A 27363-nucleotide genomic window follows, 5' to 3' on the forward strand; every position below is an offset into this window, starting at 1 on the left:
CCTGATCAAATTTGCAGATGACACCAAACTGGGAGGGGTGGCTAACACCCCAGAGGACAGGATCACACTTCAAAACGACCTTGACAGATTAGAGAACTGGGCCAAAACAAACAAGATGAATTTTAACAGGGAGAAATGTAAAGTATTGCACTTGGGCAAAAAAAATGAGAGGCACAAATACAAGATGGGTGACACCTGGCTTGAGAGCAGTACATGTGAAAAGGATCTAGGAGTCTTGGTTGACCACAAACTTGACATGAGCCAACAGTGTGACGCGGCAGCTAAAAAAGCCAATGCAATTCTGGGCTGCATCAATAGGAGTATAGCATCTAGATCAAGGGAAGTAATAGTGCCACTGTATTCTGCTCTGGTTAGACCTCACCTGGAGTACTGTGTCCAGTTCTGGGCACCACAGTTCAAGAAAGACACTGACAAACTGGAACGTGTCCAGAGGAGGGCAACCAAAATGGTCAAAGGCCTGGAAACGATGCCTTATGAGGAACGGCTAAGGGAGCTGGGCATGTTTAGCCTGGAGAAGAGGAGGTTAAGGGGTGATATGATAGCCATGTTCAAATATATAAAAGGATGTCACATAGAGGAGGGAGAAAGGTTGTTTTCTGCTGCTCCAGAGAAGCGGACACGGAGCAATGGATCCAAACTACAAGAAAGAAGATTCCACCTAAACATTAGGAAGAACTTCCTGACAGTAAGAGCTGTTCGACAGTGGAATTTGCTGGCAAGGAGTGTGGTGGAGTCTCCTTCTTTGGAGGTCTTTAAGCAGAGGCTTGACAACCATATGTCAGGAGTGCTCTGATGGTGTTTCCTGCTTGGCAGGGGGTTGGACTCGATGGCCCTTGTGGTCTCTTCCAACTCTATGATTCTATGATTCTATTGGTGGGGTGAGACATCTCAGGCAAAAAACAGTGGGAAGCAGTAATGTGATAAGTGAATGTAAGGATACTTAACCTGTAATCACCAGCTCACAGTGCTTAGAATCATAGAATTTTATTAGAATGCACCCCGAGGGGCCCCTAGTTCATACCCCTTCCATGCAGGAATCTCAACTAAAGCATCCATGACAGATGGCCATTCAACCTCCAATGAAGGTGTGTCCACCACCTTCCAGTGGAGGCCATTCCACTGTCAAATAGCCATAACTTTCTTAAGGAGATAAGCAGAAGAGCTTATGTACTGCATTTATATCCCACCTTTTCCCCCAAGGAGTACATGGTTCACTCCCCTCCTCAGTTGTAGGGATTAACGACCCTGTAAGGTAGTTAAGAGGCTTTGACTGGCCCAAGGTCACCCAGGGAGCTTCATGACTGAGTGTGGGGATTTGAACCCTGATCGCCCGTGTCCTAATCTAACCACTACATCACACTGGCTTTCTAAAATACTTCCGCTATGGGGCAGCGATATAAATTAAGTAGGTAAATAAATATGGGGAAAGCAATATGTCACTTAGAGAAGGATCTGAAATATTTCCCTTGAAGCTTGAATTTGTTTTATTCTGGATTGTTTGATTTGACGTTTTAATGTGTTTGCAAACTGCTTTGAGATTGTTTCTTTAAAACATTGAGCAGAACTGAAATGAAATTAACAACAACAACAAGTTTCACGGGGGGCGGGGTTGGAATGGCGCCTAGACATACTGTTGTGGTGACTGTCACCTAGGTTTAAGACGACATTTGGCAATTAGTTTATATATCTGGTTTCTAACACTGAGAAGATCTAATCATACAGTCCTGGTTTTGGGCCCAGAGTAGCCAGGACTGAATGATAATCAGCTGGAATAAGAGTTCTGTATTTTATATTTACACTGTATTGTTTGCTGAGAGTTAGAATAAGAAAAGTAGCTTTGTAATTTTGTATGTGTAATTGGTGAAAAGGAATGAAAAATGGCTGCAGAGAAAGCCACTTCCGGCCTGCCCAGGAGGTGGGGTTGCGGGCTTCACGCCCACCCCACGAGAGCGGGGGCTGATTGCAGCCCCCGCGAGAGCAGGGGAATCCCGGCCGGGTCTGCCCCCCCCAGCCAGCCAATCGGCTGGCTGGGGGGGCGTGGCCTGCCCTATTTAGGGCCAGCGCAGAGGGGGCTCGCCCTCTTTTCGCCGGCTAGCCTCACGTTTTCCCACCCTCCCTCCCTTTAGGTAGGCTTTAGGTAGGTTTGACTTTGCTATGGACTTCGGTCTGTCGCCGCAAGGGGCATGGTAGGAATTTTTCCCAATTGGCAATTTGTAGCCTTTTGGTTTTTCGCCTACCTCGTAGCAAATCATCACAACTTTTCGGCATTGGCGGTAGGCATTGGTAAGAAGGGGTTAAGAGGATGTGGGGGGGAGGAACGCCATCACCTCCCCCCAGTGAGCGAAGGGTGGTCCGTTAAAGGACTCCGGGGGGCGTGACCCTGTCCGAAGCGTATGGAGGTGTGGGCCAAAGGCACGCCCCAGAGCGGTGACCCGGGGGAGCTCCTAGTCGACGTGCCTCGGCAGGAGACTCCCCCGATATAGTGTTAACCCTTCCCCGTGTCTCCAGCAAATGGGCTGGAGCCGGATAGTCGTTAGGACCAATGCCTAAGCCAATGCCTCTCATTCCTGAATTCAATAAAGTTGTGGCCTAATTCGCCCAATTAACCTTAAATTATGGTGTCTCGTGTCTTTATTTATCCTGGTGGGGGGCGGGAACTCTCCACGCAAACACTCTCATCTTCAATATAAATGTCTTTGGCACTCTCATGTTAACTGATGGGGAGCATTTTGCCAACTGACTGAGAATTAACTGAACAAATCTGAATCATTAGCTGCCTCCATGCTCCTGCAACAGGACATAGGGCTACCCTCTAAAAGGGCACTTCCAGGAAGGCTTCCAATTACACAAGGAATCAGATTCCACACTGATGGTAAATTCCCAGATTCTACATACTCTTACTTCTACACCAATCTCACACAATTTTTATATCTTTTTTCTCATAAATATTTACTAGGCATTCTATTTGGGTAGTAAATAAGGCACAGCTTAGTGTAAGGGGTGTGTGTTGACATGCAGTAGTTCATTATTTTCATCCTGTGACAGCAAAGAAGATGAAAGATCCTGCAAATAATTCAGCGTAATAGGATGCCTGCAAGCCTCTCACAACTTGCCTCCCCTTTCTCTCTCTCTCTCTCTCTCTCTCTCTCTCTGTGTGTGTGTCTTTCTCGTGCACGCACGCTGTTTTGAGGAGCCAGAGTATGAACATTTCTTCAAACTGATTTCAGAACAGAGACCGCTTTTGCTGCTGTTCTCTGTTCCCTGAAAAGAGAAGCTAGAAGACACTGCAGCCTGTTACAGAACACGCTGGCAACCCCCACTGAAAGCACCAGGCTAAGGAACCCTCTCCAGTTATTCCTACTGGAAAAGGGCACCGTGCTTCAATATTTAATCAAAATAATAATGTAATCCATTTATAAATTGGGGTTCTCACTTAAACTCTGATAACAAAACAATGTCTGAACAAATTTCTGTTAGGAAAAAAATGATCCAAGTCTGATAAATGTACCTAGATAATCAAATCTAGATGATGTCTGGCCCAGGACAAAGCGATATCTGTATTTTTAGGACTGTGACACAATTAAAAGAAATGATAATGTCCATCGATCTAACTGAATCTGACTGCAGCTTGAAAAGAAGTTAATGCTGTAGAAAAAAACTGTTTCTGGATGGTACATGTATGTCTCCCAGAAGAAGCCATCCTCATCACCATCTATGTTTTTTTGTGTACTTCTCTTGCTATGTGTTGCATGGCTACCAGGAAATTGTTTTCCGCTATCATGAAGGTTTACAAGATTAAACCACAAAGTAATACAATAAACTAAACTCAAACCCAAACAACAGAATAAAAGAAAAGAACCAGAAAAGTAGAGTAGTGGGAGGGTAAGAAGTCCCCTTGAGATAAGCTTTTTTTTGGGGGGGGGAACATTGTTAAGCCTTTTGGGGAGAAATTTAAAAAAATCCAGACATTTAAGTGATTGTCTGAAATTCCCCCCGGACACTAATTCTGGCATTGGAATCCCAGACATGTCCAGGAAAATCCGGATGTATGGCAACCCTACTTTGAGAGATCCCCCCCCCCCCCGCTAGAACACTTCCCACCCCTCTGATCCCTTCCAGCAGCCAGAGCAGATTTGCAGGATCAAAGCAGTCAGTGGAACAAATATGTTTGAGCAGCCAGAAAGTATGGTGTTCAAGAGTTTAATTTATCCACTGTATTTTGAAATCCTGAGTAACAAATCCTAAGCAGTTTATGGCAGAAGGGGGAAATCTGGCAAGAGAAAAGCTGCCAGTGGCAGGTGATTTTTAAATTCAAAACACAAACAGTGAGAACAGAGGAGCATTGCCATCTAGTGGTAGGAGGGGAAATGATGCAGGAGATTGGAGCGTGACACGAAAAAGCAGGACTGTCAGGAGCCAAGCTGTGTCTCTGGAATTACAAAATCAGTTCCATGTCCTCACCTCAGACACCAGTTCCTGGCCAGAGGAGCAAGTACAGTGGTTACAGGCCTCAGAACACACCAAGTGGAAGATAGTGTACAGAACGATTCCTGCAGTCCCCAGAGGAGAGATGTGTGGTGACTCCCAATGGAGGGAGACAGAGGCAGCAGTGTGAGGATGAATGACTCCTGGTTTCAGTTGTCTCTACATGAATGCCCAGAGTATGGAAAACAAGCAAGAAAAACTTGAACTCTTAATACAGGATGGCAAACATGCCCTAATACTGAAAGCTGGTGAAATGAGACTCATGACCATAGCTGTCAACTTTTCCCTTTTCTTGTGAGGAATGCTATTCGGAATAAGGGAATTTCCCTTTAAAAAAAGGGAAACGTTGACAGCTATGCTCATGACTGGAATGTAGAAATTGGGGGGTACAACTCACTCAAACAAAAAAGAACGAACAGGAAAGGAGCAGGAGTAGCATCATATATAAAGGATGTGCATGCTTGTGAAGAAATTCATGCCCTGGAGCATGGAAGGCAGATTGGAAGTATATGGGTAAAAATTGTAGGAGAGGAAAACAGCAGTGACCTTACTGTGGGTGTCTGCTCATAGACCTCCAAGCCAGATTGAGGACTTGGATGATTCCTTCCGAGAGCAGATTACCAAGCATTCAAAAAGAGTGATATAGTAGTCATGACAGACTTCAATTACTCCAATATCTATTGGAACTCATACTCTGCCAAGAATGAAAGGTCCAACAAGTTCCTCAGTTGTCTCGCTGACAATTTTGTTTCCCAGAAGCAGGTCATCTCTCTTTGATCCGGTGCTCACCAACAGGAAGGAAAGAAGTGAAAGTACAGGGAACCTTGGGAAGAAGTGATTATATCCTCCTGGGTTTCATTATACAGTGGTACCTCAGGTTACATACGCTTCAGGTTACAGACTCCGCTAACCCAGAAATAGTACCTCTGGTTAAGAACTTTGCTTCAGGATGAGAACAGAAATTGCACAGCGGGCAGCGCGGCAGAAGCAGGAGGTCCCATTAGCTAAAGTGGTGCTTGAGGTTAAGAACGGACCTCCAGAACAAATTAAGTATGTAACCAGAGGTACCACTGTACACAGCCAAGGGAAAACTGAGTGTAGTTGGACATGCACTAGACTTTAAGAAGGCCAATTTCAAAAAGCTTAAGGAACTGCTTAAGCTTAAGGAACTGTTAGAAACTTAGATATATAAGCTAATCACCAAATAATGGCACCTTAAACCTGGGTTACAGTTGCCACAAAGGAATGTCTAGTTGCTTTTCTTTTCCTGAATTGGATTTGTTGTTGTTAATTTCACTTCTATACCACTTTGTATTTCAAAGAAAAAATCTCAAAGTGGGTTACAACACATTAAAGCCATAAATAAAGCAATCCAGAATAAAACATCGACAAGGCATCTCTACAGATCGGCTGGTTGGCTGGCGCACAGCAGTGTCTTTTGAACACTGAATGTAAGGTGAATGAGGGTCTGGACCCTTGGAATATGTGCAATTTTGCATTCTACTTCCTAACTTGAGCTGGTTTATTGGCCTCATTCCATTATGCCTGAAGCATTCAACCTGAACTCCCTGCCTTTGGCAGAGACATGATCATGGCTCAGTGATGCTACCAGAGTGCTGGCTATACACCTTACTCTTGAAATGAGGCATCCATTGGAAAGGAATGGGATCTTCCAGGACATTCCTTTCTCGCAAGACAATAATCTCTCATTAATGAATCGAATCACCAGATGCCATCCTTTTGTACATAAAACCATAATTTTCATGCCATTGATAGGTAACCCAACCCAGTTTTAAGTTGAGCTGTGCTGCCAAATAATTGTGCTTAGCAGAATCCATTAACAGGGCACATGAACCGAAACTTGGCTAGTAATTTAAAACCAGTGTGAAATTCAGTCATACCATCTCTGCTGCTTCTTAGTCTTTGTGTCGCTGTCCCTTTGCTTGCCAGGCTCACAGTGCTGCAGTGATAGCAGAGGTCATAACTGATGAAATGTCTCTGTATAGGCAAAGCAATCATATGCCCCTTGGCTGCTCCTTTTACTCCTTTACCCAGACCCTCCTGTCGCTAACCCTCCTTTTCCAACTTCCATGTCCCTACCACCCATTACTTCCTCTGGACACTGTCTACTTTGTTCCCTCTCTTTTCTTTACCATATTTCTAGATCAGGGGTTCCCAAACTGCAGTCCACAGACCATTCACACTTCATTCAGGTGATCCATGCCATGATTTGTGGCTGAAGACATGAAACGGCACACCCATCACATTAAATACTCATATTGATTTTAATTATATTTCTCTTGCTTCTTTTGTTTCTTACATTTTGTATTTTATTGTATTACAGTTTGAATTCCATAAAATTGTAATGCACAGTGTGTTACAGTTCCTAAACAACAGGCAGAAAAACCATTAAGTGGTCCACCATGACGCCCAGCAGTTTTCAAGTGGACTGTGGGTGGGAAGTTTGGAAACCACTGTTCTAGATCATTCTCCCTAGTTTTTCTTCCACCTCCCAAATAAAATTCTACTTGTCTTAAGCACTGTGAAATTCCTCCTGGGATTTAATTTCTCCTTGTTGCCCTTTCATGCCTTGATTCCCCCTCTCTTACCCTACCTTCAGGTTCTTCCTCCTCCTCCTTGCTTATTAAACGTACTAGTCACTTTTTGCCATGGGAACTCAAAGCGACTTACAACATTTTAATCAAAAAACAAAACCAACACATACATCTAAACTGGCATTTTAAAAATGCAATTGTTAAATGTTTGTTTCCCCACTGTGCACCTTCATATAGCTTTCTTTTCCTCGGGGCTCCATTAGCTTCTCTACCTGCTCTCAGGGCCATCAAAATTTTCAACATAACCCTGCAATGTTTTAATCCCAACTAACCAACACCCTTTTCCTCATGGAAGGTGGACCGTGAGCTGCTCTGAACTGTCCTAGCCATTGCACCAATCAGCCAATCATTGTCAAGGTGTCACCATGATTGGCAGTTAGCATCAGGGAATGAGCAAGCTAGTTCACGCTGTGAGGAGGGAGTTTTTCCAAGACAAGTAGAGTCCCTTGGTTTTGTGAAGATCTTTGTTTATCATCTGCTTCCTTTTCCTTTTCACATGATTGGGGCTTTAAGCTTACGCCCAAAAGGGTGTGCAACTTATTCCGTGCCCCCGTGACCAATTTATTGAGAACCATTACTTTTGTTTGGTAACAGTCTTCTGACAGCTCTGGACATTTAGTTCCCAACTAACTTTGTGTTGGTTTGTGACCCTTTTCTTCAGGCGAGTCATTTTGCCTTGTGTCCTTGTATATGTACAGAAAAAGCAGAACATTAATTTCCTAATCATGCGTTTGTCTGTAAGCAGATATGATGTAGGAGTTACCGTATTTTTCGCTCTATAGGACACACTTTTCCCCCTCCAAAAATTAAGGGGAAATGTGTGTACATCCTATGGGGCGAATGCAGGCTCCTTGGCTTCAGCGAAAGCAACGCGAAGCCTCCAAAGCGCAGAGGGAGCGCTCCCTCCATGCTCCGGAGGCTACGCGTTGCTTTCGCTGAAGCCTGGAGAGCTGAAGCCTGGATAGCCGCCTGAAGCCTTCGGAGCGCAGCGCGAGTTCCCACTGCGCTCCGGAGGCTTCAGGTTCCTTTTGCTGAAGCCGGGAGAGCAAGACTCTCCTGGCTTCAGCAAAAGGAACCTGAAGCCTCTGGAGCACAGCAGGAGTTCCCGCTGTGCTTCGGAGGCTTCGGGTTGCCTTCACTGAAGCCTGGAGAGCGAGAGGGGTCGGTGCACACCGATCCCTCTTGCTCTCCAGGCTTCGCTTCGCTGGAGAGGCGCTGCACAGTTTTCCCTCTCTGCGCAGTGCCCCTTCAGCGAAGCGGGAAGAGAAATGGAAGGGGCTCCGTTTCTCTTGCCGCTTCGCTGAAGGGGCGCTGAGCAGAGAGGGGGAGAATTTTTTTCACTGTTCTCCCCCTCTAGGTGCGTCCTATGGTCGGGTGCGTCCTATAGAGCGAAAAATACGGTACGTTCCAAGACACCCAATATGCCAGTGAAATTGAGTACAATTGACCCATTGAAAAATCCTGCAAACACCCCATTCCACCCCTGCTCTGCTCTGCCCTGCCTCGTTCTGACCTCCCCTGCCCCCATTCTGCCTTTTTAGTGATGTTTCAGTGATGTCTTTATGATGTTTCTGGTTCACTTCTGGGTTCGGCATGATGCGCATACACACAGTTGTACACATACTGAACTCGTGTAAACATTTGGCTACCAGTATATAGTGTGAAAAACGTGAGCTGAATGACTAGTTTTTGGATTTAATGTATTAATTGTTATAACAATTAAAAATTCACTTTTATTCAGGAAACGTGTGAATTGAGATATTGGAATCTTGGATTTAACTTGCAGGCAGCAACCAGTATGCCCAGATTTACAATAAACTTTAAGAGTCTATATAACTCCTCAGTTATTTGACTGTATTGGGTTCCTTAATCGCAGAATAGTTTCATAATTATTTTGTTAATGCCAACCCTGCTTAGGACTGAAAAGAGATCTCAAATTTCTAATTGCCCTGTGACCAGACCCTTGAGTTTTTCCCAGGTACAAAAAACAAACCATCTCCCACACCCTTGATTATTCTTCAGGAAAGACGTTGGCATCCTCATGATGCCTCAGATGTCCTCAGATATATATGCTGCTTTTCTGCTGATGGGTAAAAGAATTTGGCCTTGGGCACCTTTTTGTTTCAAGGCAATGACCTGACAGCCTCCCTCTGCTGAATTTTCCATTCTTTTTTTACTTCGACAGCAGTGACTCCAGCAGCAGCTCAAGCGACGAGTCTCCGGCCCGTTCAGTTCAATCCACGGCAGTTCCAGCACCCACCTCCCAGTTGCTTCCATCTCTGGAAAAAGATGAGCCCCGCAAAAGTTTTGGGATTAAGGTTCAGAATCTTCCAGTGCGCTCCACAGGTAAGATCTAAAGAGGCATCATCCATAATTAATGCTAAACCAAAGCAATATTGTGACAGCCCATAATATTCCACTGGAAAACGCAAGCCCTGTTTAATGAGCTTTGAACTGCATTGGTAGGCTACCGCTGACGTGAATGCTGGTGGAAAATATGTCATATTGCAAATGGGGCAGCATTAATTTTGAAAGAGGTTTTTTAAAGCAGTCTGGTTCATCAGCCTAAGGTGCATGGAATTTTCCTACCACAAGTGAAGGATATATAATAGTCAAAGCAGGGTTGTGTGTGCGCCTTTAAATCAAAATTCTGTGCACAGTTTTGTTAGTTTTGCACAAAAGAGGACTGAGCAAATTTGCACAGTTCTGGTTCCGCTCATCATGGAAAAGGGCAAGAAGCAACAGAGCAATACCAGTGGAGGCTGTATTGAGGTTCCCTTCTGGCCAGGGTGATTCTGCGAGGCGTCTCCCAAGTGCAGACTACACATCGCTCTATGCAGGGAATGGTTCACAGTGAAAAGAGGGGAATTGGGGAGGAGAGGTGGCATGTTTGGTTGGGAGAAGGGTGAACCCAAGCAGCTTGTTCTGCAGGTGGCAGTTCTGTGTGTATGTAACACTATACATTTTAAAATAGAAACTCACAGCACGAAAGAGTACAAACCGCAACCTTTGTGCTGCGTTTTCTAAAAAGGCTACAGTGTCTTCTGTAACCATCAGCATGAATCTTCTGCTTTGCTTCTTGGGGTGTAGACACCAGCCTTAAAGATGGTTTATTCCACGAGTTCAAGAAGTACGGGAAGGTGACATCTGTGCAGATTCACGGAGCCTCTGAAGAGCGATACGGACTGGTGTTCTTCCGGCAACAGGAGGATCAGGAGAAAGCACTCAATGCTTCCAAAGGGAAACTCTTCTTTGGCATGCAGATTGAAGTGACTGCTTGGATAGGGCCAGGTGAGCACAAGGAGGTTGTTGCTGGCCCTTGAAAATGGCAGGTAGCCTTGTGCTGGCCCCTCAAAGGAAAATCCAAATAACAACAGTTTGGCCCAACTGAAGCACAACAAAGCCACAAGCTGGTTTTTAATTTCTCCAGAATGCAGAAAATTCATGAAAAAAGCTAGCTTGCTGTTGCTTTACATAGGAAATACTGAATCCAGGAAACTTGGAGGTGTTGGAAATTGAACATGGGCCTTCTGCTTTCAAAGCAGATGCTCTGCCAGTGAGCTATGGCTCTTCTTCAAGTTTAGCGATGCTTAAGTTGGCCCTAACAAAAACATTAGCCAGCTGGTCATTTTTGGTGCATTGGCACCATGCATCAGGAACCTCTTCACAAATCCCATTGAAGTGGGCGGGAGCTCTTGTTTCAGTTTTCCCTCCAGATTAGTCTGTTGAATTTAGTTTCTGCTTACAGAATAGGAGTTGGTAGACTGCTTTGACCTTTGATTTGCTGGCATTACTAGATCCATAATCATTTGAAATGGGGTGGGATGAAGCTCAGCCCTCCTGACATGGCAGCGTAGAGAGATTTAGACACTACAGAATGTTAAAGAGAGAAGACACCACAGAATGTTAAAAGAACTTTTTTTAAATCACCTGCCTCCAGAAACAGAGAGCGAGAATGAATTTCGGCCTTTAGATGAAAGAATAGATGAATTCCACCCCAAGGCAACGAGAACTCTGTTCATCGGCAATCTAGAAAAAACCACCACATATCATGACCTTCGCAACATCTTCCAGCGTTTTGGAGGGATAGTGGTATGTACAGTGTGTGTGTGTGTGTGTGTGTGTTTGTATCAGTTCATTTGAGAGAGAAGCATGTTTCAGCTCATTAAATATAAGCTCTGAAGGTCCATTAATCTGATAAGTATTACTGGATCTTATTAAGCCATGATATAAAAATAATAAATTTGGAAGGGGGAAAAGGCAGCTTCCGTATCCCTGGGTAGCAGTGTCTTAGCAACCTTACATTGAAAACAACCCTGTTTGCTTTGCTGAATACTCTGAGCCCTACATGTGTCAGAGACTGCCTCCTTTGCTGTGCTCCCTTGCAAGAAGAGGTGGCACTTGAGGCAGATGGTTAGAAGGCTTGCCTGGCCCTTCCCACCTACAAGGGCCCAAGGAGGAAGAGCACTGGGGGTGGCTGTGCAGCCCTGGGACTTTAGGCATTTGCTAAACTCATGTCCATGGCTGAACAATGCAAGTCTGGTTCGGCAGAAACTGCTTCCGCTTCTGTGTGTTTGGCATTGGGGAAGGAGAGTGTGTTAGCAAGCAGGACCGAGAGCTGCCTGGGTTGAGCGTTGCCAGGCCTTTTAATCTCCCACCTGCATGTGAGTGTTGTTTTGCAAAAATAGAAAGTGTCCAGCTTCTATTTCTAGCTTGGGAGGATGACTCGTCCTACTCAGAGAACATTGTGCCTGCCTCGGCTTCTAGTCATCAGAGTGAAGGCTGGCAAAAATGTTGTTTATCCTTCTGCCTGCCTAAGCCCATTAAATCCCCAGGTAGATAATTTTCTCTAGGGCAGGCTTTAAATATTTCCAGAGTATCTTAGTCACTACTTAGATTTCAGCTGTTGCTAAAGATATATATATATAAAAACAAAAGCCAGCATTCAAATAATTAATCAGCATCACAATGTTGTTGCATTGTTGCTGTTGTTCATCTGGATTTTATTGTGTGCGTCATCTTGGTTTAGAATGAGCTGCGAGATGAGGAAGGGAGGGAAGAGTGGATTGTTGTGGTTTTCCATGAGCAGTATTTTTAAGAGCATAAAAATAGGACAGGAACACTGAATGGTTTGGGGGTATTGTCATTTAGAAAAAGAAGCTGAGGAGGGGAAACTGCTTCTGTCACTTGTGTCCACACCCCAACCTGACCTTGCTGGTTCAGGAAGCAAAAGAGAATCCACAGATGTGAGTGGATACTTGACCCTAGGACCACCAGTTGCAGACTCCCACTTATGTTGCTGAGCTTTAGCGGGATGTGTGTGTTTTTGACTGGCCAACAACTGCTTTAAACTGGGGTCCAGCTGCATCCCTGAGGGCTAGCCTGCAAAACTATGAGCCTGCTTCCTCCTTAGCAGGGCGTTCTCTTTGACCAGCTGTCCTCTTGGTGCCCTGTGGCCTAGTCTGTCTCTCAGTGTGAACTGCTTTCCTTCCCCACCAGGATATTGACATCAAGAAAGTGAATGGGGTTCCCCAGTATGCATTCCTGCAGTACTGTGATATTGCAAGTGTGTGTAAAGCGATCAAGAAGATGGATGGGGAATATCTCGGAAATAATCGGCTCAAGGTAAATTTTCTCCTAGAAGTGCTGCTCTTTGAGGGGTTTTTTTTGTTTCCAGAGATTTTAAGTGATTCTTGTCAGCTTGAGCCGTGAAGCAAGGATAAGATGCCCTGTGTCCCTCTTAGGGCCTTTCTGTTTGCTTGTAGATGAGATTGGATTGTTTCTGGGATTTTTCAGTCCCTCCAGATGGCACGAATGGGCAAAGTTGTTTGACCATCTTGGTGCAAAACCTGGAAACCGAATGGGCGTGGAGGTGGCATTTGTTTTCTTGCCCATTCACAGTTTTCTCTCCAGCTCCTTGTCCTGTACAGACTGCAAGTTGCACTTGATTCACTTGCCATAGGAAGGGGCCACACTTTGTGTCCATTTAAGCTTCTGGAATTTATGTTAATTAAAACTGGCTTTAAAAAAACTCAAAACTGGCTTAGTACTTGCTCGCACCTGCTCTACGGATCTTAGTTTAGAATTAGGCCTGCTCTTGTTAAATGAGCCTAATTGTGAATTCTTTGACTGACTGGAAGTTTTGCCCTTTTGTGTCCAGCTGGGCTTTGGGAAGAGCATGCCCACCAACTGCATGTGGTTGGATGGTCTTTCGACAAACGTGACGGATCAGTATTTAACGCGACATTTCTGCCGCTATGGTCCTGTGGTGAAGGTAGGTGGGAGGCTTTCTGCAGCACGAAGAGGTCTCCTCTCTTCCTTCCTCAATAAACCTGCTCTTTTCTGACCCCACATTCAAGCTCCGTCCTGAAGACCTGCTTCTGTCTCTATATTTCTCTCTCTCTCCGGGCTGAGCCTATCCTTCCGAGAGGTCCAAAGCTCTCGCCACCTTTTTTCCAGTTGGGGAAATGGCATGTTAAGGCAAGCCAAACGTGTGCAGAGAGTGCTTGGTGTGTCTGCCCACCTTCTCTTCCTCCCCTGCCCCCCCCTTTGCAAAACTGTGACTCCCCCTAGAATTGTGGGTGCATGGCCCACTTCAGTGACAGGGCTCAGATTAGTCTCCAGAAGTTGTCTTATGGTTCCCATTCTAAATGCAGAGGCAACTGACTTCTCCTGCCTCCCCCAATGCCTTTAATCTCCCCTCTTCCCCCTTGCAGGTATCTCAGGTACATGCACTGAGCTGCCTTTTAATCTCTGGAGCAGAGGTTGATCTTAAAGTCATGTAGCACCTCTGCATGAATGAATCATGCAGGGGGGTTGGACAAGCTTGAGCCAGGAATGCCTCCTGTATAATCTCTGCAGGGAGTGGGTGGGATTTTGAACTCTTGGCGTTACTTCCACAGAGCCTGCTGGTGCCTTGTGTCTCAAGCAGCACACGTTTATCTCCTTAGTGAAACTGTGGTTTCTTACACTTGTTTTTGTTCTGTTTTTTTAAACAGAATTTGTACTCTCTGGGCATAAAATTTGCAACTGCAGGGAAATAAGTAAAATACAGAAAAACAAAATAAAGGCCTACCAATGCCTCAAGCCACATGATTCTCAACCTAGAGCAGTCCCTTTCGCCCCTTTTTATTGTCTCTCTTACAAAATGCCTTGTTGCGGGGAAGGCTGAAAACGCCTCTAAATTTGGTGTTGTAACCGTATCTATTCTCCCTGCCCCTAGTTGCATTTGTTTGCTGGGACTGACGTTTCTGTCCTGTGGATGAGGCTCTTATTTTGGTTTTGTTTTGTTTTTTTGTTCTTACAGGTGGTGTTTGACCGCTTAAAAGGCATGGCTCTCGTTATCTACAATGAAATTGAATATGCACAAGCTGCTGTAAAAGAGACCAAGGGGAGGAAAATCGGTGGGAATAAAATTAAGGTCTGCAAAATTAAGTTCCTAAAGATTAGTAGTAATGATAATAAACAATAGTAAATAATAGGCCAGGCAGGGGAATTGCTTAATGACATAGAATGCTTTGCCAAAGTTTTTCTAAGATTGATTATTGTCACCCCCTCTGCCGAGTGGAGCTGTGCGGGCATCTCCAACTGCTGCTTGCAGCCTTTCCCTTCCTGTCATTTGCTTTGCTCAGTTCTTCTCCTTTCCTAAGTTCTTTGGCTGCTGGACCTTGTGCCGCTAACATCTCTGCAGCTGTAGAATTTCCTTGGCCCTCTTGGCTCACTGCGTCCTTCCCAAGGAGAGATCACCTTGAGCACAGAAGTCTTGCTTGTGTACATGGATGTGCCAGGTGCGTTGACCACCTGGCCTGTGCCATTTGGGGCATAGTAAAGGCATGTGCTGTGTCCCATGGTGCTTTTTCCAAGATGGAGATAAGCTCTACGTCAGAGGAAAGATGTGGTTCTTGTGGTGCATTGGGCACTGTCCAGGACGGCCTTTGAAATGTCGTCTCCTCTTGTCTTGCTTGGTTATCTGCTTCCAAATAAGACATCCTACCTGGTGTCAGGGGTGTGAGTGGGTGCTTGCGCACACTCAGTAGGATAGCCCTCCCCAACCTAGTGTCCTCCCAGTGTTTGGACCACAACCCACATCAGCCCCAGCCAGCAGGAAGGCACCATATATTTTTTTTGGGGGGGGGAGGTAGGCGGGGCAGGGGACTGCACTAAGAGGTGAACACCTTAAAGGTGCATTGTAAAGGATGAATTTAACATTGAGCCTCCTGTGTGCTAGTTCTATAGCTTGTGTGGCTTCAGTGAGTTTGATGTCTGCCTGCCCTGTTGCTGTGGAGTATTACAGAATGTCTTCCGGTGCATCCGTCTTAAACCTTTTAACTACTGGCCTTTGATTAAAATTAGCCGTTTGGGTTTTTTGACATTGTAACAGGTGTTTGAGGATTGTTTATTCAACTTCCTGAGAGAGGGATTTATTGAATCTCATTTATAGAGTTGGAAGGGACCCCTGCAATGCAGGAACCTCAGCTAAAGCATCCATGACAGATGGCCACCCAACCTCTGCTTAAAAACCCCCAAGGGAGGAGGCTGTTCCACTGTTCAACAGCTCTTACTGTCAGATCTCAATCTCCTTTTTTGTGACTTGAAGCCATTGGTAGGAGTCCTACCTTCCAGAGCAGGAAAAAACAAGCTTCCATTTGACAACGATTTAGATACTTGAAGATTGCCATCATATCTCCTCTCAGTCTCCTCTTCTCCATGCTAAACATACCTAGCTCCTTCAACCGTCTCTCATATAAGGCTTGGCTTCTAGACCCTTGATCATCCTAGTTGCCCTCCTCTGCACACGTTCCAGCTTGTCAACATTCTTCTTAAATTGTGGCACCCTGAACTGGACACAGTATTCCAGGACTGGACACAGTATTCCAGGGTTGGTCTGACCAAGGCAGAATAGAGTGGTACTATTACTTCCCTGTGACGCAGGTGGTGCTGTGGTCTAAACCACTGAGCCTCTTGGGCTTGCCGATCAGAAGGTTGGCAGTTCGAATCCCTGTGACGGGGTGAGTTCCCGTTTCTCGGTCCCAGCTCCTGCCAACCTAGCAGTTCGAAAGCACACCAAAAAGTGCAATTAGATAAATAGGTACCGCTCCGGCGGGAAGGTAAACGGCATTTCTGTGCTTCTCTGGTTTCGCCAGAAGCGGCTTAGTCATGCTGGCCACATGACCCGGAAAAACTGAGCGCTGGAACCCCAGAGTCATTCACGACTGGACTTAACTGTCAGGGGTCCTTTACCTTTTTATAACTTCCCTTGATCTATACACATCTGTTGATGCAACCTAGAATAGCATTTGCTTTTTTTTGCTGCTGTATCATACTGTTGCCTCATGTTAAGCTTGTGGTCCACCAAGACCCCTAGATCGTTTTCACGTGTACTGCTAGTAACCCAGGTATCCCCCATCCTATATTTGTGCATCTGGTTCTTCGGTCTAAGTGCAGAACCTTACATTTATCCCTATTGAAGTTCCTTTTGTTAGCTTGCACACAGTTCTCCAATCTGTCATTTTGAATTTTGATTCTGTCTTCTGTGGCATTAGCTACTGCTCCCAGTTTTGTGTCATCTGCAAATTTGATGAGCATCCCCTCAATTCCTTCATCCAAGTAATTTATAAAGATGTTGAACAACAGGCCCAGGACAGAACCCTATGGCACCCCACTTGTCACTTTTTTCCAGGATCACGGGAAACCAAAAATGAGTACTCTTCGGGTTCAGTCAGTCAACCAGCTACAAATCCACCTTGTTCAACCCACATTCTGCCAGCTTCCTCGCAAGAATATTGTGGGGGATTTAGTCAAAAGCCTTACTGAAATCAAGATACACTATGTCTCTGATCCACCAAGTTTGTAATTCCATCAAAAAAAGAAATCAGATTGGTTTGGCATGACATATTTTTGAGAAACCCGTGCTAGGTCTTAGTAATCACAGCATCCTTTTCTAAATGACCGACTGTTGAATTATCTGTTCTAGGATCTTCCCTGGTATTGATGTCAAGTTCACCGGTCGGTAGTTACCTGGGTCTTCCTTTTCCCCCTTTCTAAGGATGGAGACAACATTTGCCCACCTCCAGTCTGTAGGGACCTCACCTGTTCTCCAAGATTTCTCAAAGATCATAGACAAAGGCTCTGAAATTACATCCACAACCTCCTTTAGTACCCTTGGATGCAGCTCATCAGGCCCTGGAGATTTGAATTCATTTAAAGTAACTAGGTGTTCCCTAATACCTCTTTTCCTATCTTGGGACGCAGCTCCCTCCTTACATCATTTATTCTGTTATCACCAGGTTTGGCATCACTTTCCTTTTGGGTGACGACAGAAGCAAAGTAGGTGTTGAGTTGTTCCGCCTTTTCTCTTGTCTTCTGCAAGGAGAGGATCCGCCACTTCCTTGTTCTTCTTACTTTGGACATAGCCAAATAAACCTTTTTAATTATTTCTAACCTCCCTTGCAAGCCTAAGTTCATTCTGAGCTTTAGCCAGCCTGACTTTCCCCCTGCAACTGTTGGAATCACACCCAGTAGTTCCTTAAGCTTTTTGAAAATTGGCCTTTTTAAAATCCAGAGTGTGTGTCCGACTACACAGTTTCCCCTTGCCTCTGTATCACGAAAGCCAGAAGAACATGATCACTTTCTCCCAAGTTTCTTTGTACTTCCACTTTGTCGATCAGTTCCTCTTGATGATCCCCTTGATGCTTCTTCCACCTTCTGGGAAATAAAATTGTCGGAGAGGCAATGGAGGAATTTGTTGGACCTTGCATTCTTGGCAGAGTTAGAGTCCCAACAGATATCACGGAAATTGAAGTTCCTCTCTTCCTCTTCGGTCTATTCCTTTTGAACAGGTTATACCCTGCAATTCCTACATTCCAGTCATGAGTCTCAAGCCACCAGTTTTCAGTAATGCCTACCAGGTCATATTTGCTATCCTCCAATTCATCTTGCTTGTTTCCCATACTCTGTGCATTTGGGGATTTAGTATCTGTGGATTTAGTATTCTGGGTTTGGCTTGCTGTGTAAGATTGACCAGAGGCATTTTAATTGTAGTTCTTGGGAAAAGCAACAGTAACAGCAAGAACAAGAACAACGTCTCACTAGTTATACATGCATTCATAATTAGCTCGTGATCCTTTTGACTAAAATCATACAGAAAAATCACTCTCATATTAACATGTTGAAGGTTATCAGTGGCTAAATGCACCCTGTCTTCCCCAACTTCCTTATGATATTCTCAGATGTATCTGGCCATTGCTGAATTGGCCCAGCATGGTTGCTTTTCTTTTTTCATAATGCGTATGGCATTATGATACTTCCATGCCCACATCTAAGCTGTGAAGTACCATATTCTATTAAAACTAGCTTCTACATTAAAACCCACCAGCAAGCAAAGTTCTCCTCATCTGATGGTTTAATGGGGCGGGGGGCACTTTTAATCATGTCTTAATTTCCCTGTGTCTTAAATGCAGATGATGAACCTTTTTTCATAATTGGGTGTTATTGGGAGTAATGGGCCATTAAAAATTCTTGTTTTTCAGGTGGATTTTGCAAACCGTGAAAGCCAGTTGTCATTCTATCAATCTATGGAGAAAACGGGTCAAGATATCAGAGACTTCTATGAAATGCTGGCAGAAAGAAGGCAAGTGCCTCTGATGTCTTTACAGCAGCCCAACATGGGTCTCTGGAGGTTGGGAGGATCTACCCAGCAATTCATAATTCAAGCTTTTTGGCATTTTTCCTGCTGTCATTTTAATTCTTTTTGGCTTTTTTATTTTTACAATGGATATCCAAAATACCATTGTGAGTTGGGGAAGGGGTTAGCAGCCAGTAGCAATCCTGTTTAAATGATTGCAGCTCATAACCAAGGCTTGTAAACAGGGGGACATTTTGAGGGAGAGGCCCAGAGTGCTGTCTCATGGTGTACATTGGACCAAGAGACATAGATGGTGAGGGAGCTGCTGTAGTGGCCTGCAACACCTGCGCCATGTTGGCCTTCCTTCCTGAGAAAGTGCAGAATTGCACCTGCAACAGATGTCGCCCAGCCCTGCCAGACACATTCCATATATAGCAAGGGACTACGAGATTCTGGGCTGGAAGCTGCAGGGCCTTAGAGCAGAAGTGTTTTTTTCCATCACTCATTCCTGCTGAAGGTCATGGCTTAGGAAAAGCCTCTGAAGCCTCTCTTAGCAGTGGAACGTTGGGTGGGGGCTATTGAACTAAAGGATCAGCTGCCTGCTTAGAAAATAGCTGTTCTTTTTGTCTTTTGATTGAACCTGTAGCTACAGTAGTCGAGCTGTATATGGTGGTCTTGATCTGGGGAGAAGCTGACTTTTTTATGTTCCTGGGTTTGGCAGGGATGAAAGGAGAGGATCTTACGACTATGCTGCTGACCGTACCTACTATGAGGCTGTTCGCACCCCAGGAACATATCCAGAAGATCCTCGGAGAGAATATCCAGCCCGTAGCAGGGAGTTTTATGCTGACTGGGATCCTTACCAAGCAGAGTATTACGACCCACGGTATTACGACGACCCACGGGAATACAGAGATTACAGGGGTGACCCTTACGAGCAAGACATAAGAGAGTATAGTTACAGGCAACGGGAGCGGGAGCGATTTGAATCAGACCGGGACCGGGACCATGAAAGGAGGCCCATTGAAAGGAGCCAAAGCCCGGCTCACTCCCGACGGCCCCAAAGCCCTGGAGCATCTCCGTCCCAATCAGAGAGGCTGCAGAGCGATTCTGAGCGGAGGATCTACAGCCGGTCCTCAGAGCGGAGCGGCAGCTGCAGCTCCCTCTCCCCACCCCGCTATGACAAGCTGGACAAAGCCCGCCTCGAGCGCTACACAAAAAGCGAGAAGCCCGAAAAAGAGCGGGCCTTTGAGCAAGAGAGAACGGACAAAGACAAGCGCCTGGTAAGGAAGGAGAAACCAGAAAAACTTGAAAAGGATAAAGCGGAGAAGCAGAAACGGAGGGCCAAAAATCATTCTCCCAGCTCTCAGTCGTCGGAAACAGACCCAGAAACCGAACGGGAGCCCACCCCTGAGAAGGTCAAAGGCAGCAGCAAAGGGAGTCGAGAGAGAGCAGATAAAGAGGGAGCTGCGAAGAACCGTCTGGAGCTGATGCCATGTGTCGTGTTAACACGAGTCAAGGAAAAGGAAGGGAAAGTAATCGAACAGCCTGCTTTGGAAAAGCTGCGTGGGAAGCAAGAAAACGACACGCTCAAGTCTCCTTTGCTTGAACAAAAAATGCAGATTTCTCAGGCAGACCAAACCAAGTCAGAGCAGCTGAAACTTGAACCCGCCCGAGTGAAAGTGCCAAAAGAGAAGGTGCTTGCCAGTCACATCGAAGTGGTCGAAAAGGATGCAAAGCTGAAGCCTAAGAAGCACCTGAAGGCAGAGCTGCCTAGTGAAGTGACTAACCCAGTAGATCTAGAAAAGCTGGAAGCTCGCAAAAGACGCTTTGCGGATGCAAACCTCAAGCCAGATAAGCAAAAAATGGACTTTAAAAGGAGTAGTCAGGAGGAGGAGGAAGCGCGTGTGGTTTTGAAAAAGCAGATTGAGTTAACAAGTAGTGAATCTGAGAGAAAGCCCTTGAGGAAAGAGACTCTTAAAAGGGAATCCAAGAAAACCAAGCTGGAAAGGCTTGCCTCAGTGACCAGCCCCAAAGAAGCTCAAGAGCCAGCCAGTATTTCTCTGGGGATTGGTTTACGGCCCAGTTTAGAGCTGCAGGCTAGGCTGGGGGAGCTACTTGAGGAACCTGGGGAAGCCCCTGAGATCCCTGTAAGGAAGGTCAACTCCATCAGATTGCAGCACAAGCATACACAGCTGTTAGATGACCAAGGAACTGAGCGAGAGGACACATGGAAAACCTACTGCAGTCTTCCCGAAGAAGTGCCCGACCACAAGCTAGCTCAAGAGAAGCCTCCATCATCCGATATTGAGGAGAAGATTCCCATTGACATTGATCACACACAGAGTTATCGGAAGCAAATGGAGCTGAGTCGCAGGTTGAAGCAGCAAATGGAAATGGAAATTGCAAAGCACGAGAAGTTTGGCAGCCCAAAGAAAGATCTTGATGAGTATGAGAGGCGTAGCCTGGTGCATGAAGTGGGGAAACCCCCGCAAGATGTGACAGACGACTCTCCTCCCAGCAAGCGGAAGAAATCCTCTGACGCTTTCGACTTTGAAATTAGCACAAAGAGAGAGAGAAACTATAGGAGCTCTCGGCAGGTGAGCGAGGACTCCGAAAGGACGGCCTGTTCCCCTAGCCTCAGGCCCTTCCCTTTCCATGAGGATGAGGAGATGCTGGAGTCCCCGAGGCTGGTGCCTGTGAAAGAAACCAAAGAGTCACCTAAAATGGATGAAAAGGGTCCTCCATATTCTAATGTGGCTGTAAGGGAGGATTCTTTGAAATTTAACCCCTACGACTCCAGTCGAAGAGAGCAGATGGTAGAAATGGCTAAAATAAAATTATCTTCTGTGAGTTGTGAGGAGGAATTCAACCGATGGGAGTCCCAAGTGAAGCAAGAGCCTGGGAGGGTGGACATCACCTTCCCAAGCAGCATTGTCAAGAGAGATGGCATAAGGAAGCGGTCAATACGGGATCTGGAGCCAGGAGAGGTGCCTTCGGACTCTGACGATGACGGTGATAATAAAGCCCATTCTCCAAAAACCCCTTCGTTGCTGGAGAGCTCCAGGTTGTCTTTTTTATTACGGGACAGGGAAGAGAAACTTCGTGATCGAGAGGAGAGGCTGCCAACCTCTTTGGAAAGGAACAAGTTTTATTCCTTTGCATTGGACAAGACAATCACTCCCGACACAAAGGCCTTGCTTGAGAGAGCCAAATCTCTCTCATCCTCCAGAGAAGAGAACTGGTCTTTCCTTGATTGGGACTCGAGATTTGCTAATTTTAGGAACAATAAGGACAAAGAGAAAGTGGATTCTGCTCCAAGGCCTATCCCCTCGTGGTATATGAAAAAGAAGAAAATCCGAACCGATTCTGAAGGGAAGCTGGATGATAAGAAGGAAGACCACAAGGAGGATGAACAAGAGAGGCAGGAGCTCTTTGCCTCGCGCTTCCTGCACAGCTCCATCTTTGAGCAGGACTCGAAGCGCCTGCAACACTTGGAAAGGAAAGACGAAGACCTTGACTTCCTCTCTGGTAGATTGTACGGCCGGCAGGCATCCCTGGATGGGAACATTGGCATGTCAGACTTTGTGCCAGAGCCAGTGGTTCTCTTCCACAGCAGGTTTGTGGAGCTCACAAGAATGCAACAAAAAGAAAAGGAGAAAGACCAGAAGCCCAAAGAAGCAGAAAAGCAGGAGGAGAAGGAGAGTCAGCCCAAAAGCCCAGAAGCAGCAGCACCTGAGGAAAAAGTGGCAGAGCATAAGCATCTGCTTTCAGTTGGGCCATTTCCAGCTGCTCTTGTACTCCAAGAACCAGGGCCAGCCATGCCGGAAAAGGTCACGAACGAGAAGTTGCCGGTCATTGCGCCTTCTTTGAGAGAAGAGAAGCCTCTGCCTGAACTTGGTCCTGTGGCTGAAGAACCAAAGCCTCTTCCAGAACTCCTTGCTGCTGTCAAAACTGAACCACCTGAGCATATGGAAGCACCGCCAGGGATAGACAGCAACAAGGACCCTGCTCTTTCTGCAGCAACTCCTCCTGAGGAAGACTCGGTATCCCTAGTGCACCCTTCCTATTTGGACACAAAGCCACCCACGCCCGGATCTTCCTTCTCTCAAGCGGACATCTGCACAGATCCAGAACCTGAAATAATCCCACCACCACCACCACCACTCAAACCAGCAGCAAGGTCCGAGGAACTGCCTGAGCTGAAAGAAGAAAATGTTTCACCATCTCTGAACTCTGAGGCTGGTGCAGGGCAGAAAGCAGAGCCAGCTGTGGAGGTCCTGCCTCCAGTCTCCGACACGGAGATGGAAGCCGAACCGCTTGTTGTCATCAAAGACAAGAAGCCGAACAAGAATAAACGTTCCAAAAACCCTGTCCAGACTTCGGTTGCAAACGTTGCAGAGAAGCCTGTCACAAGGAAGAGTGAAAGGATTGACCGCGAGAAACTTAAAAGGTCGGGCTCTCCCCGCGGGGAAGCACTGAAGGTGGAAACAGAGAAGGTTTCGAGAAACGCTGCTAAATCTCCAAGCGCTGCACCAGAGCCGGAAAACCCAGAGCCTAGCTTGCCAGTGGGCAGGACAAGGCGCAGGAATGTGCGGTCAGTTTATGCCACCACAGGGGACCACGAAGGCCCATCGCCTATGAAGGATACTCTGGAGGTCACCAGATCTACCAGGAAAAGAGTTGAAAGGGAGCCACCAGACTCTGCCTTGACTCCAACCCCTCCAAGAAGAGGCAGGCCTCCCAAATCTCGTCGCAAGCCTGAGGAGGAAGTCTCTCCCGTGAAGGTTGAACCAGCTCACCCAGAGGTAGAAGAAGCAGAATCAAAAGAGATGGTGGAAGTCCCGAAACCCGTGGAGGGGTGGAGGTCACCTCGATCCCAGAAGCTGGCACACAGCCACTCTCCAGCAGCCAGCACTCCTCAAGCCAAGAAAGGGGGGAAGAACGAGTCGAAGGCTGAGAATATGGTGGAGCCAGAAGAGCCCCCTGACCTCTCTGGCCAAGGTTCGAATGGAAGTGAAAACGGTAACAAACCCAAGGTGGAGAAAGAGCCTCTTCTGAGTGACCAGAAGCGAGAGAGGAAAGAAGTCGAGCTGGAGAAAAATGTCCCCGAAGCCTGCACCATTGAGATTGTGGAAAGAAAGCCTGTCTCTGAGAGAACTCCAAAGTCTAAACGTGGAAGATCCAGGAACGTCAAGGCCGTCGATAAAGCCTCCTTGATGAAGAGCTTGAAAAGCGTTGAAATCCGGCTTAATGTGGATGAAGTCAAAGGTGCTTTGCGGCCCAGCGAGGAGGACACGGAGCCTGTGCCGGCATCGTCCCCCAAGAACAAAAGTCCCCGGAAGGAAGACAAATTGTCACCCCATTTCATAAAGACAGAGGCAGAAGACCCCTTCCAGGAAGCAGAGAAAGATCTGGCTTGTGAGTCAACACAGTCTCCTGAAGCAGACCAGCTGGCCAAGCAGATCGAACTGGAGCAGGCCGTGGAGAATATTGCAAAGCTCACTGAAAGCCAGACAATTGCAGCCTACAAGGAACAGGCGGCTGAAGTGTCAGACGTTCGCCCGGAGGAAGACGGGGACAAGCCTGCTCATCAGGCCAGCGAAACAGAACTCGCGGCTGCCATTGGCTCCATCATCTATGACATCTCTGGAGAGGCCGAAAGTTTCCCTGCTCCGCCAACGTATCCTACCGAATCTGAATCGGAAATGCCCGCAGAACCGTTGGTGCTGCCACCCGCACGAGAAGAGATGGAGCCTGAAACTGATCAAGCCGTGAGCAATATCTTGGAGTCAGAAGCCACTTCAGTTGAGCTGCCTGCCCCACCAGGCCCTGGCACTACCCCAGAGGCAGACTCTGCCAAAGAGGCGGAGGTGAGTGTGAGCGAATCCTCCAATTCGGCACAAGAAGCAGAAACCTTGCAAGAGGCTGACATGGCTCGGAAGGAACGGGGCCGCCAGAAAACCACCCGGCCGAGGCGCAAGCGGAGCACAAGCAAGAAAGGGGATACAGCAGCAGAACCGAGGACTGTTGAGCCCGAACGAGTACAAAGCAAATCTCCAGTGGCCAACGAGGTTAAAGGGAAGTCAGAAGGAGCCTCGAAAGAAGAGAGTCAAGAGAAAAGCTCTCCTCTGGCTTCCCAGCCAGGTCCCCCTGATGCCAGCAAGGCTGCACCCCTGGAGGGGGCTTCTCCAGAACCTCCTGTGGCAGACAGCACCCCCCTGCCCAAAGCAGTGGACCTGCTCTCTCCGTCGGTTCCTGTTGAAGAGGTGAGCCAGAGCGCCTTCAAACTACAGCCGGGGGCTGACAGTGCTCCAGTGACTCCTCCACCAGGCACCCCCAATACACCTCTGCCAGCAGCAGCCCCATCTTCAGCTGCAGCAAAGCCAGTCTCCGCTGGGTCTGCCCCCCTTCACTCCAGCACAGCAAAGGTGACTGAGTGGATTGTGAAGCATGAGGAGGCCCGGTCCCGCTCCACCCCACCGCCGGCTCTCCCCCCTGACACAAAGGCATCGGATATAGACACAAATTCCAGCACTCTGAGGAAAATATTGATGGAGCCCAAGTACGTCTCTGCAACCAGCGTGGCATCAACAACGCATGTCACGACTGCCATAGCCGAGCCTGTGAGTTCACCTCGTTTGGTAGAGGAAGATCCTCCACACCCTCCGGCAGAGGTTGTCCGGCCTGGATCAGAAGACAAGCCAGCTGTCCCAGCCATGAATGCTTTGGAGCCGCCAGTTGCAGAGGCCCCAGTTTTCACCGAGAAAGAGAAGGTCATCACTGTCATTGCTCCCAAGGCCACTTCTGTGATAAGCAGGATGCCCCACAGCATTGACCTCGAGGAAACCCCGCGGATAACTCTGGTGAAGCAAGCGCCCCAGACGTGCCTAGTCAACGCCCTCTCGCCAAAATACAAGCAGAGGCCAAGTACCAATGACAACAGCCGGTTCCATCCGGGATCCATGTCCGTCATTGAAGATCGGCCGGTGGAGACAGGGTCCAGCCCCGGTCTTCGCGTCAACACATCAGAAGGCATCGTGCTCCTGAGCTATTCCCAGCAGAAGACAGAAGGCCAGCAGCGGATCACAGCAAAGATTAGCCAGATCCCCCCAGCAAGTGCAGTTGACATTGAATTCCAGCAGTCGGTGTCCAAGTCCCAGATCAAACAAGAGCCTCTTGGCCCCTCTCAGCCAATCCCAAAGGGCTCTCAGACGCCAACGGGGTACGGGAGTGTCTCAGCCCCATCGTCCCTTGTGCTGGGAGCTCAGCAGTACAGCCCTTCCCCTGTACTTTCCTCCATTAAGCAGGAACGGGGCAGCCTGGAAAAATCGGAGCCCCTGCACCTCTCTGTCCAGGCGCCCACTTCTCAGTCGGGGCCAGTCAAAGTCCTTTCCCAGTCTGCAAACACTCCATCCATCCTCGTCCACAACCAGATGGTGCTCCCACAGAGCATTGCTTCTTCCACCAACAAAAAGCTTCCAGACCCAGGTGCCCTGAAAGTGGAGACCAAGACTCTTCAGCCGTCGAGCTTGAGCCCCGGGGTTGGGCCTCATCACCCCTCCTTGTCTAGCAAGATTCACCCAGAGGCCAATCATGTGAGTGCAGGGCCCAGCACCCCAGCAGAGCGGGTGGTGTCTCACTTGGGGGTCACAAAGCAGGAGCCCCTCTCTCCACGGACAAGCGGGCACTCTCCGTCTCCCTTCCCAAGGGCTTGTCATCCGGGCGGCCCTTCTTCCCCAGCCCTGTCTGGGAACAACTCCATGCTAGGGATCCAGGGGTCTCCTTGCCCTGGGATCCCGGTGCCTCAATACATCTCCAGCATGCACCCCGAGCAGTCTGTGATCATGCCCCCGCACAGCGTCACCCAGACGGTCTCCCTGGGGCACCTCTCGCAAGGGGAGGTCAGGATGAACACCCCTCCTCTGCCAGGAATGCCTTACAGCATCCGTCCTGAAGCGCTTCACTCCCCAAGGGCGGCTCTGCAGCCGCAGCGGTCCAGCACGCCGCAGCCAGCCCCCATCCGAGAGATCGTCATGCCACCTCTGTCTTCCCAGCATTCCTCGGAAGAGGAGATGCACTACCACCACACAGTGTGCCGCGGGTCCGCCCCCGTGCAGTCGGACGTGCTCGTCATGCAGCCAGACTACCGCTTGCACCCCTCCGGCATTCGGCTCGACCAGTACAACGTGCCCCGGGACGTGCGGATGATGATGCACCCGCACATGGCTGCAGTGGGAGGCGACCACCACCCAGAGACCCGGCAGTCCCGCACGCCAGAAGGGAGGTCTGTGAAGACGCCCCCCGCCACAAAGACTCTCCCGTCAGGCAAAGAGGCACCTAAGGCCTCTGAAGTCAAGATGGCTCACTCCCCCCACAGTGAGCCCCGCCTCCTCAGCGGCCAGCTGCCAGGACTGCCTCTGACGCAACCAGTTGTCGTCCCTCACGGCGTGCAGATCATGCACCCAGCGGGCACCTCCTTCCACGATTACAGGACGGTCTACGGGGACATGAGGAGCTACCACCCAGCGGCTCAGCTAGGTCATCCTCAGTTTTCCGGGGCATCGCCAATCGGGCTGCCTTCTCGGAGTATGACCCCCTCTCAGGTAAGCCAAATCA

At 47.7% G+C, this 27363-nt stretch overlaps 2 protein-coding genes across 8 annotated transcripts in view; one reads left to right on the forward strand and one right to left on the reverse strand.

Annotated features, from left to right (window-relative positions):
• FAM131C (family with sequence similarity 131 member C) overlaps positions 1 to 27363 on the reverse strand; it is a 569848-nt gene that overhangs the window by 458225 nt on the left and 84260 nt on the right. The window lies entirely within an intron of this gene.
• SPEN (spen family transcriptional repressor) overlaps positions 1 to 27363 on the forward strand; it is a 78290-nt gene that overhangs the window by 46462 nt on the left and 4465 nt on the right. For 4 of the 7 annotated variants that reach the window (XM_083629149.1, XM_083629153.1, XM_083629151.1 and 1 more), the window contains 8 exons: positions 9307 to 9467; positions 10212 to 10412; positions 11062 to 11213; positions 12621 to 12746; positions 13282 to 13395; positions 14428 to 14541; positions 18650 to 18750; positions 19466 to 27350. In XM_083629149.1, the coding sequence (XP_083485275.1) occupies positions 9307 to 9467; positions 10212 to 10412; positions 11062 to 11213; positions 12621 to 12746; positions 13282 to 13395; positions 14428 to 14541; positions 18650 to 18750; positions 19466 to 27350 (8854 nt within the window). The remainder of the gene's footprint in view (positions 1 to 9306; positions 9468 to 10211; positions 10413 to 11061; positions 11214 to 12620; positions 12747 to 13281; positions 13396 to 14427; positions 14542 to 18649; positions 18751 to 19465; positions 27351 to 27363) is intronic. The other 3 variants (XM_083629150.1, XM_083629155.1, XM_083629152.1) reach the window with 2 other exon arrangements.

This window comes from Podarcis filfolensis (genome assembly GCF_964270895.1).
Source record: "Podarcis filfolensis genome assembly, chromosome: 8".
Classification (NCBI taxonomy): domain Eukaryota; kingdom Metazoa; phylum Chordata; class Lepidosauria; order Squamata; family Lacertidae; genus Podarcis; species Podarcis filfolensis.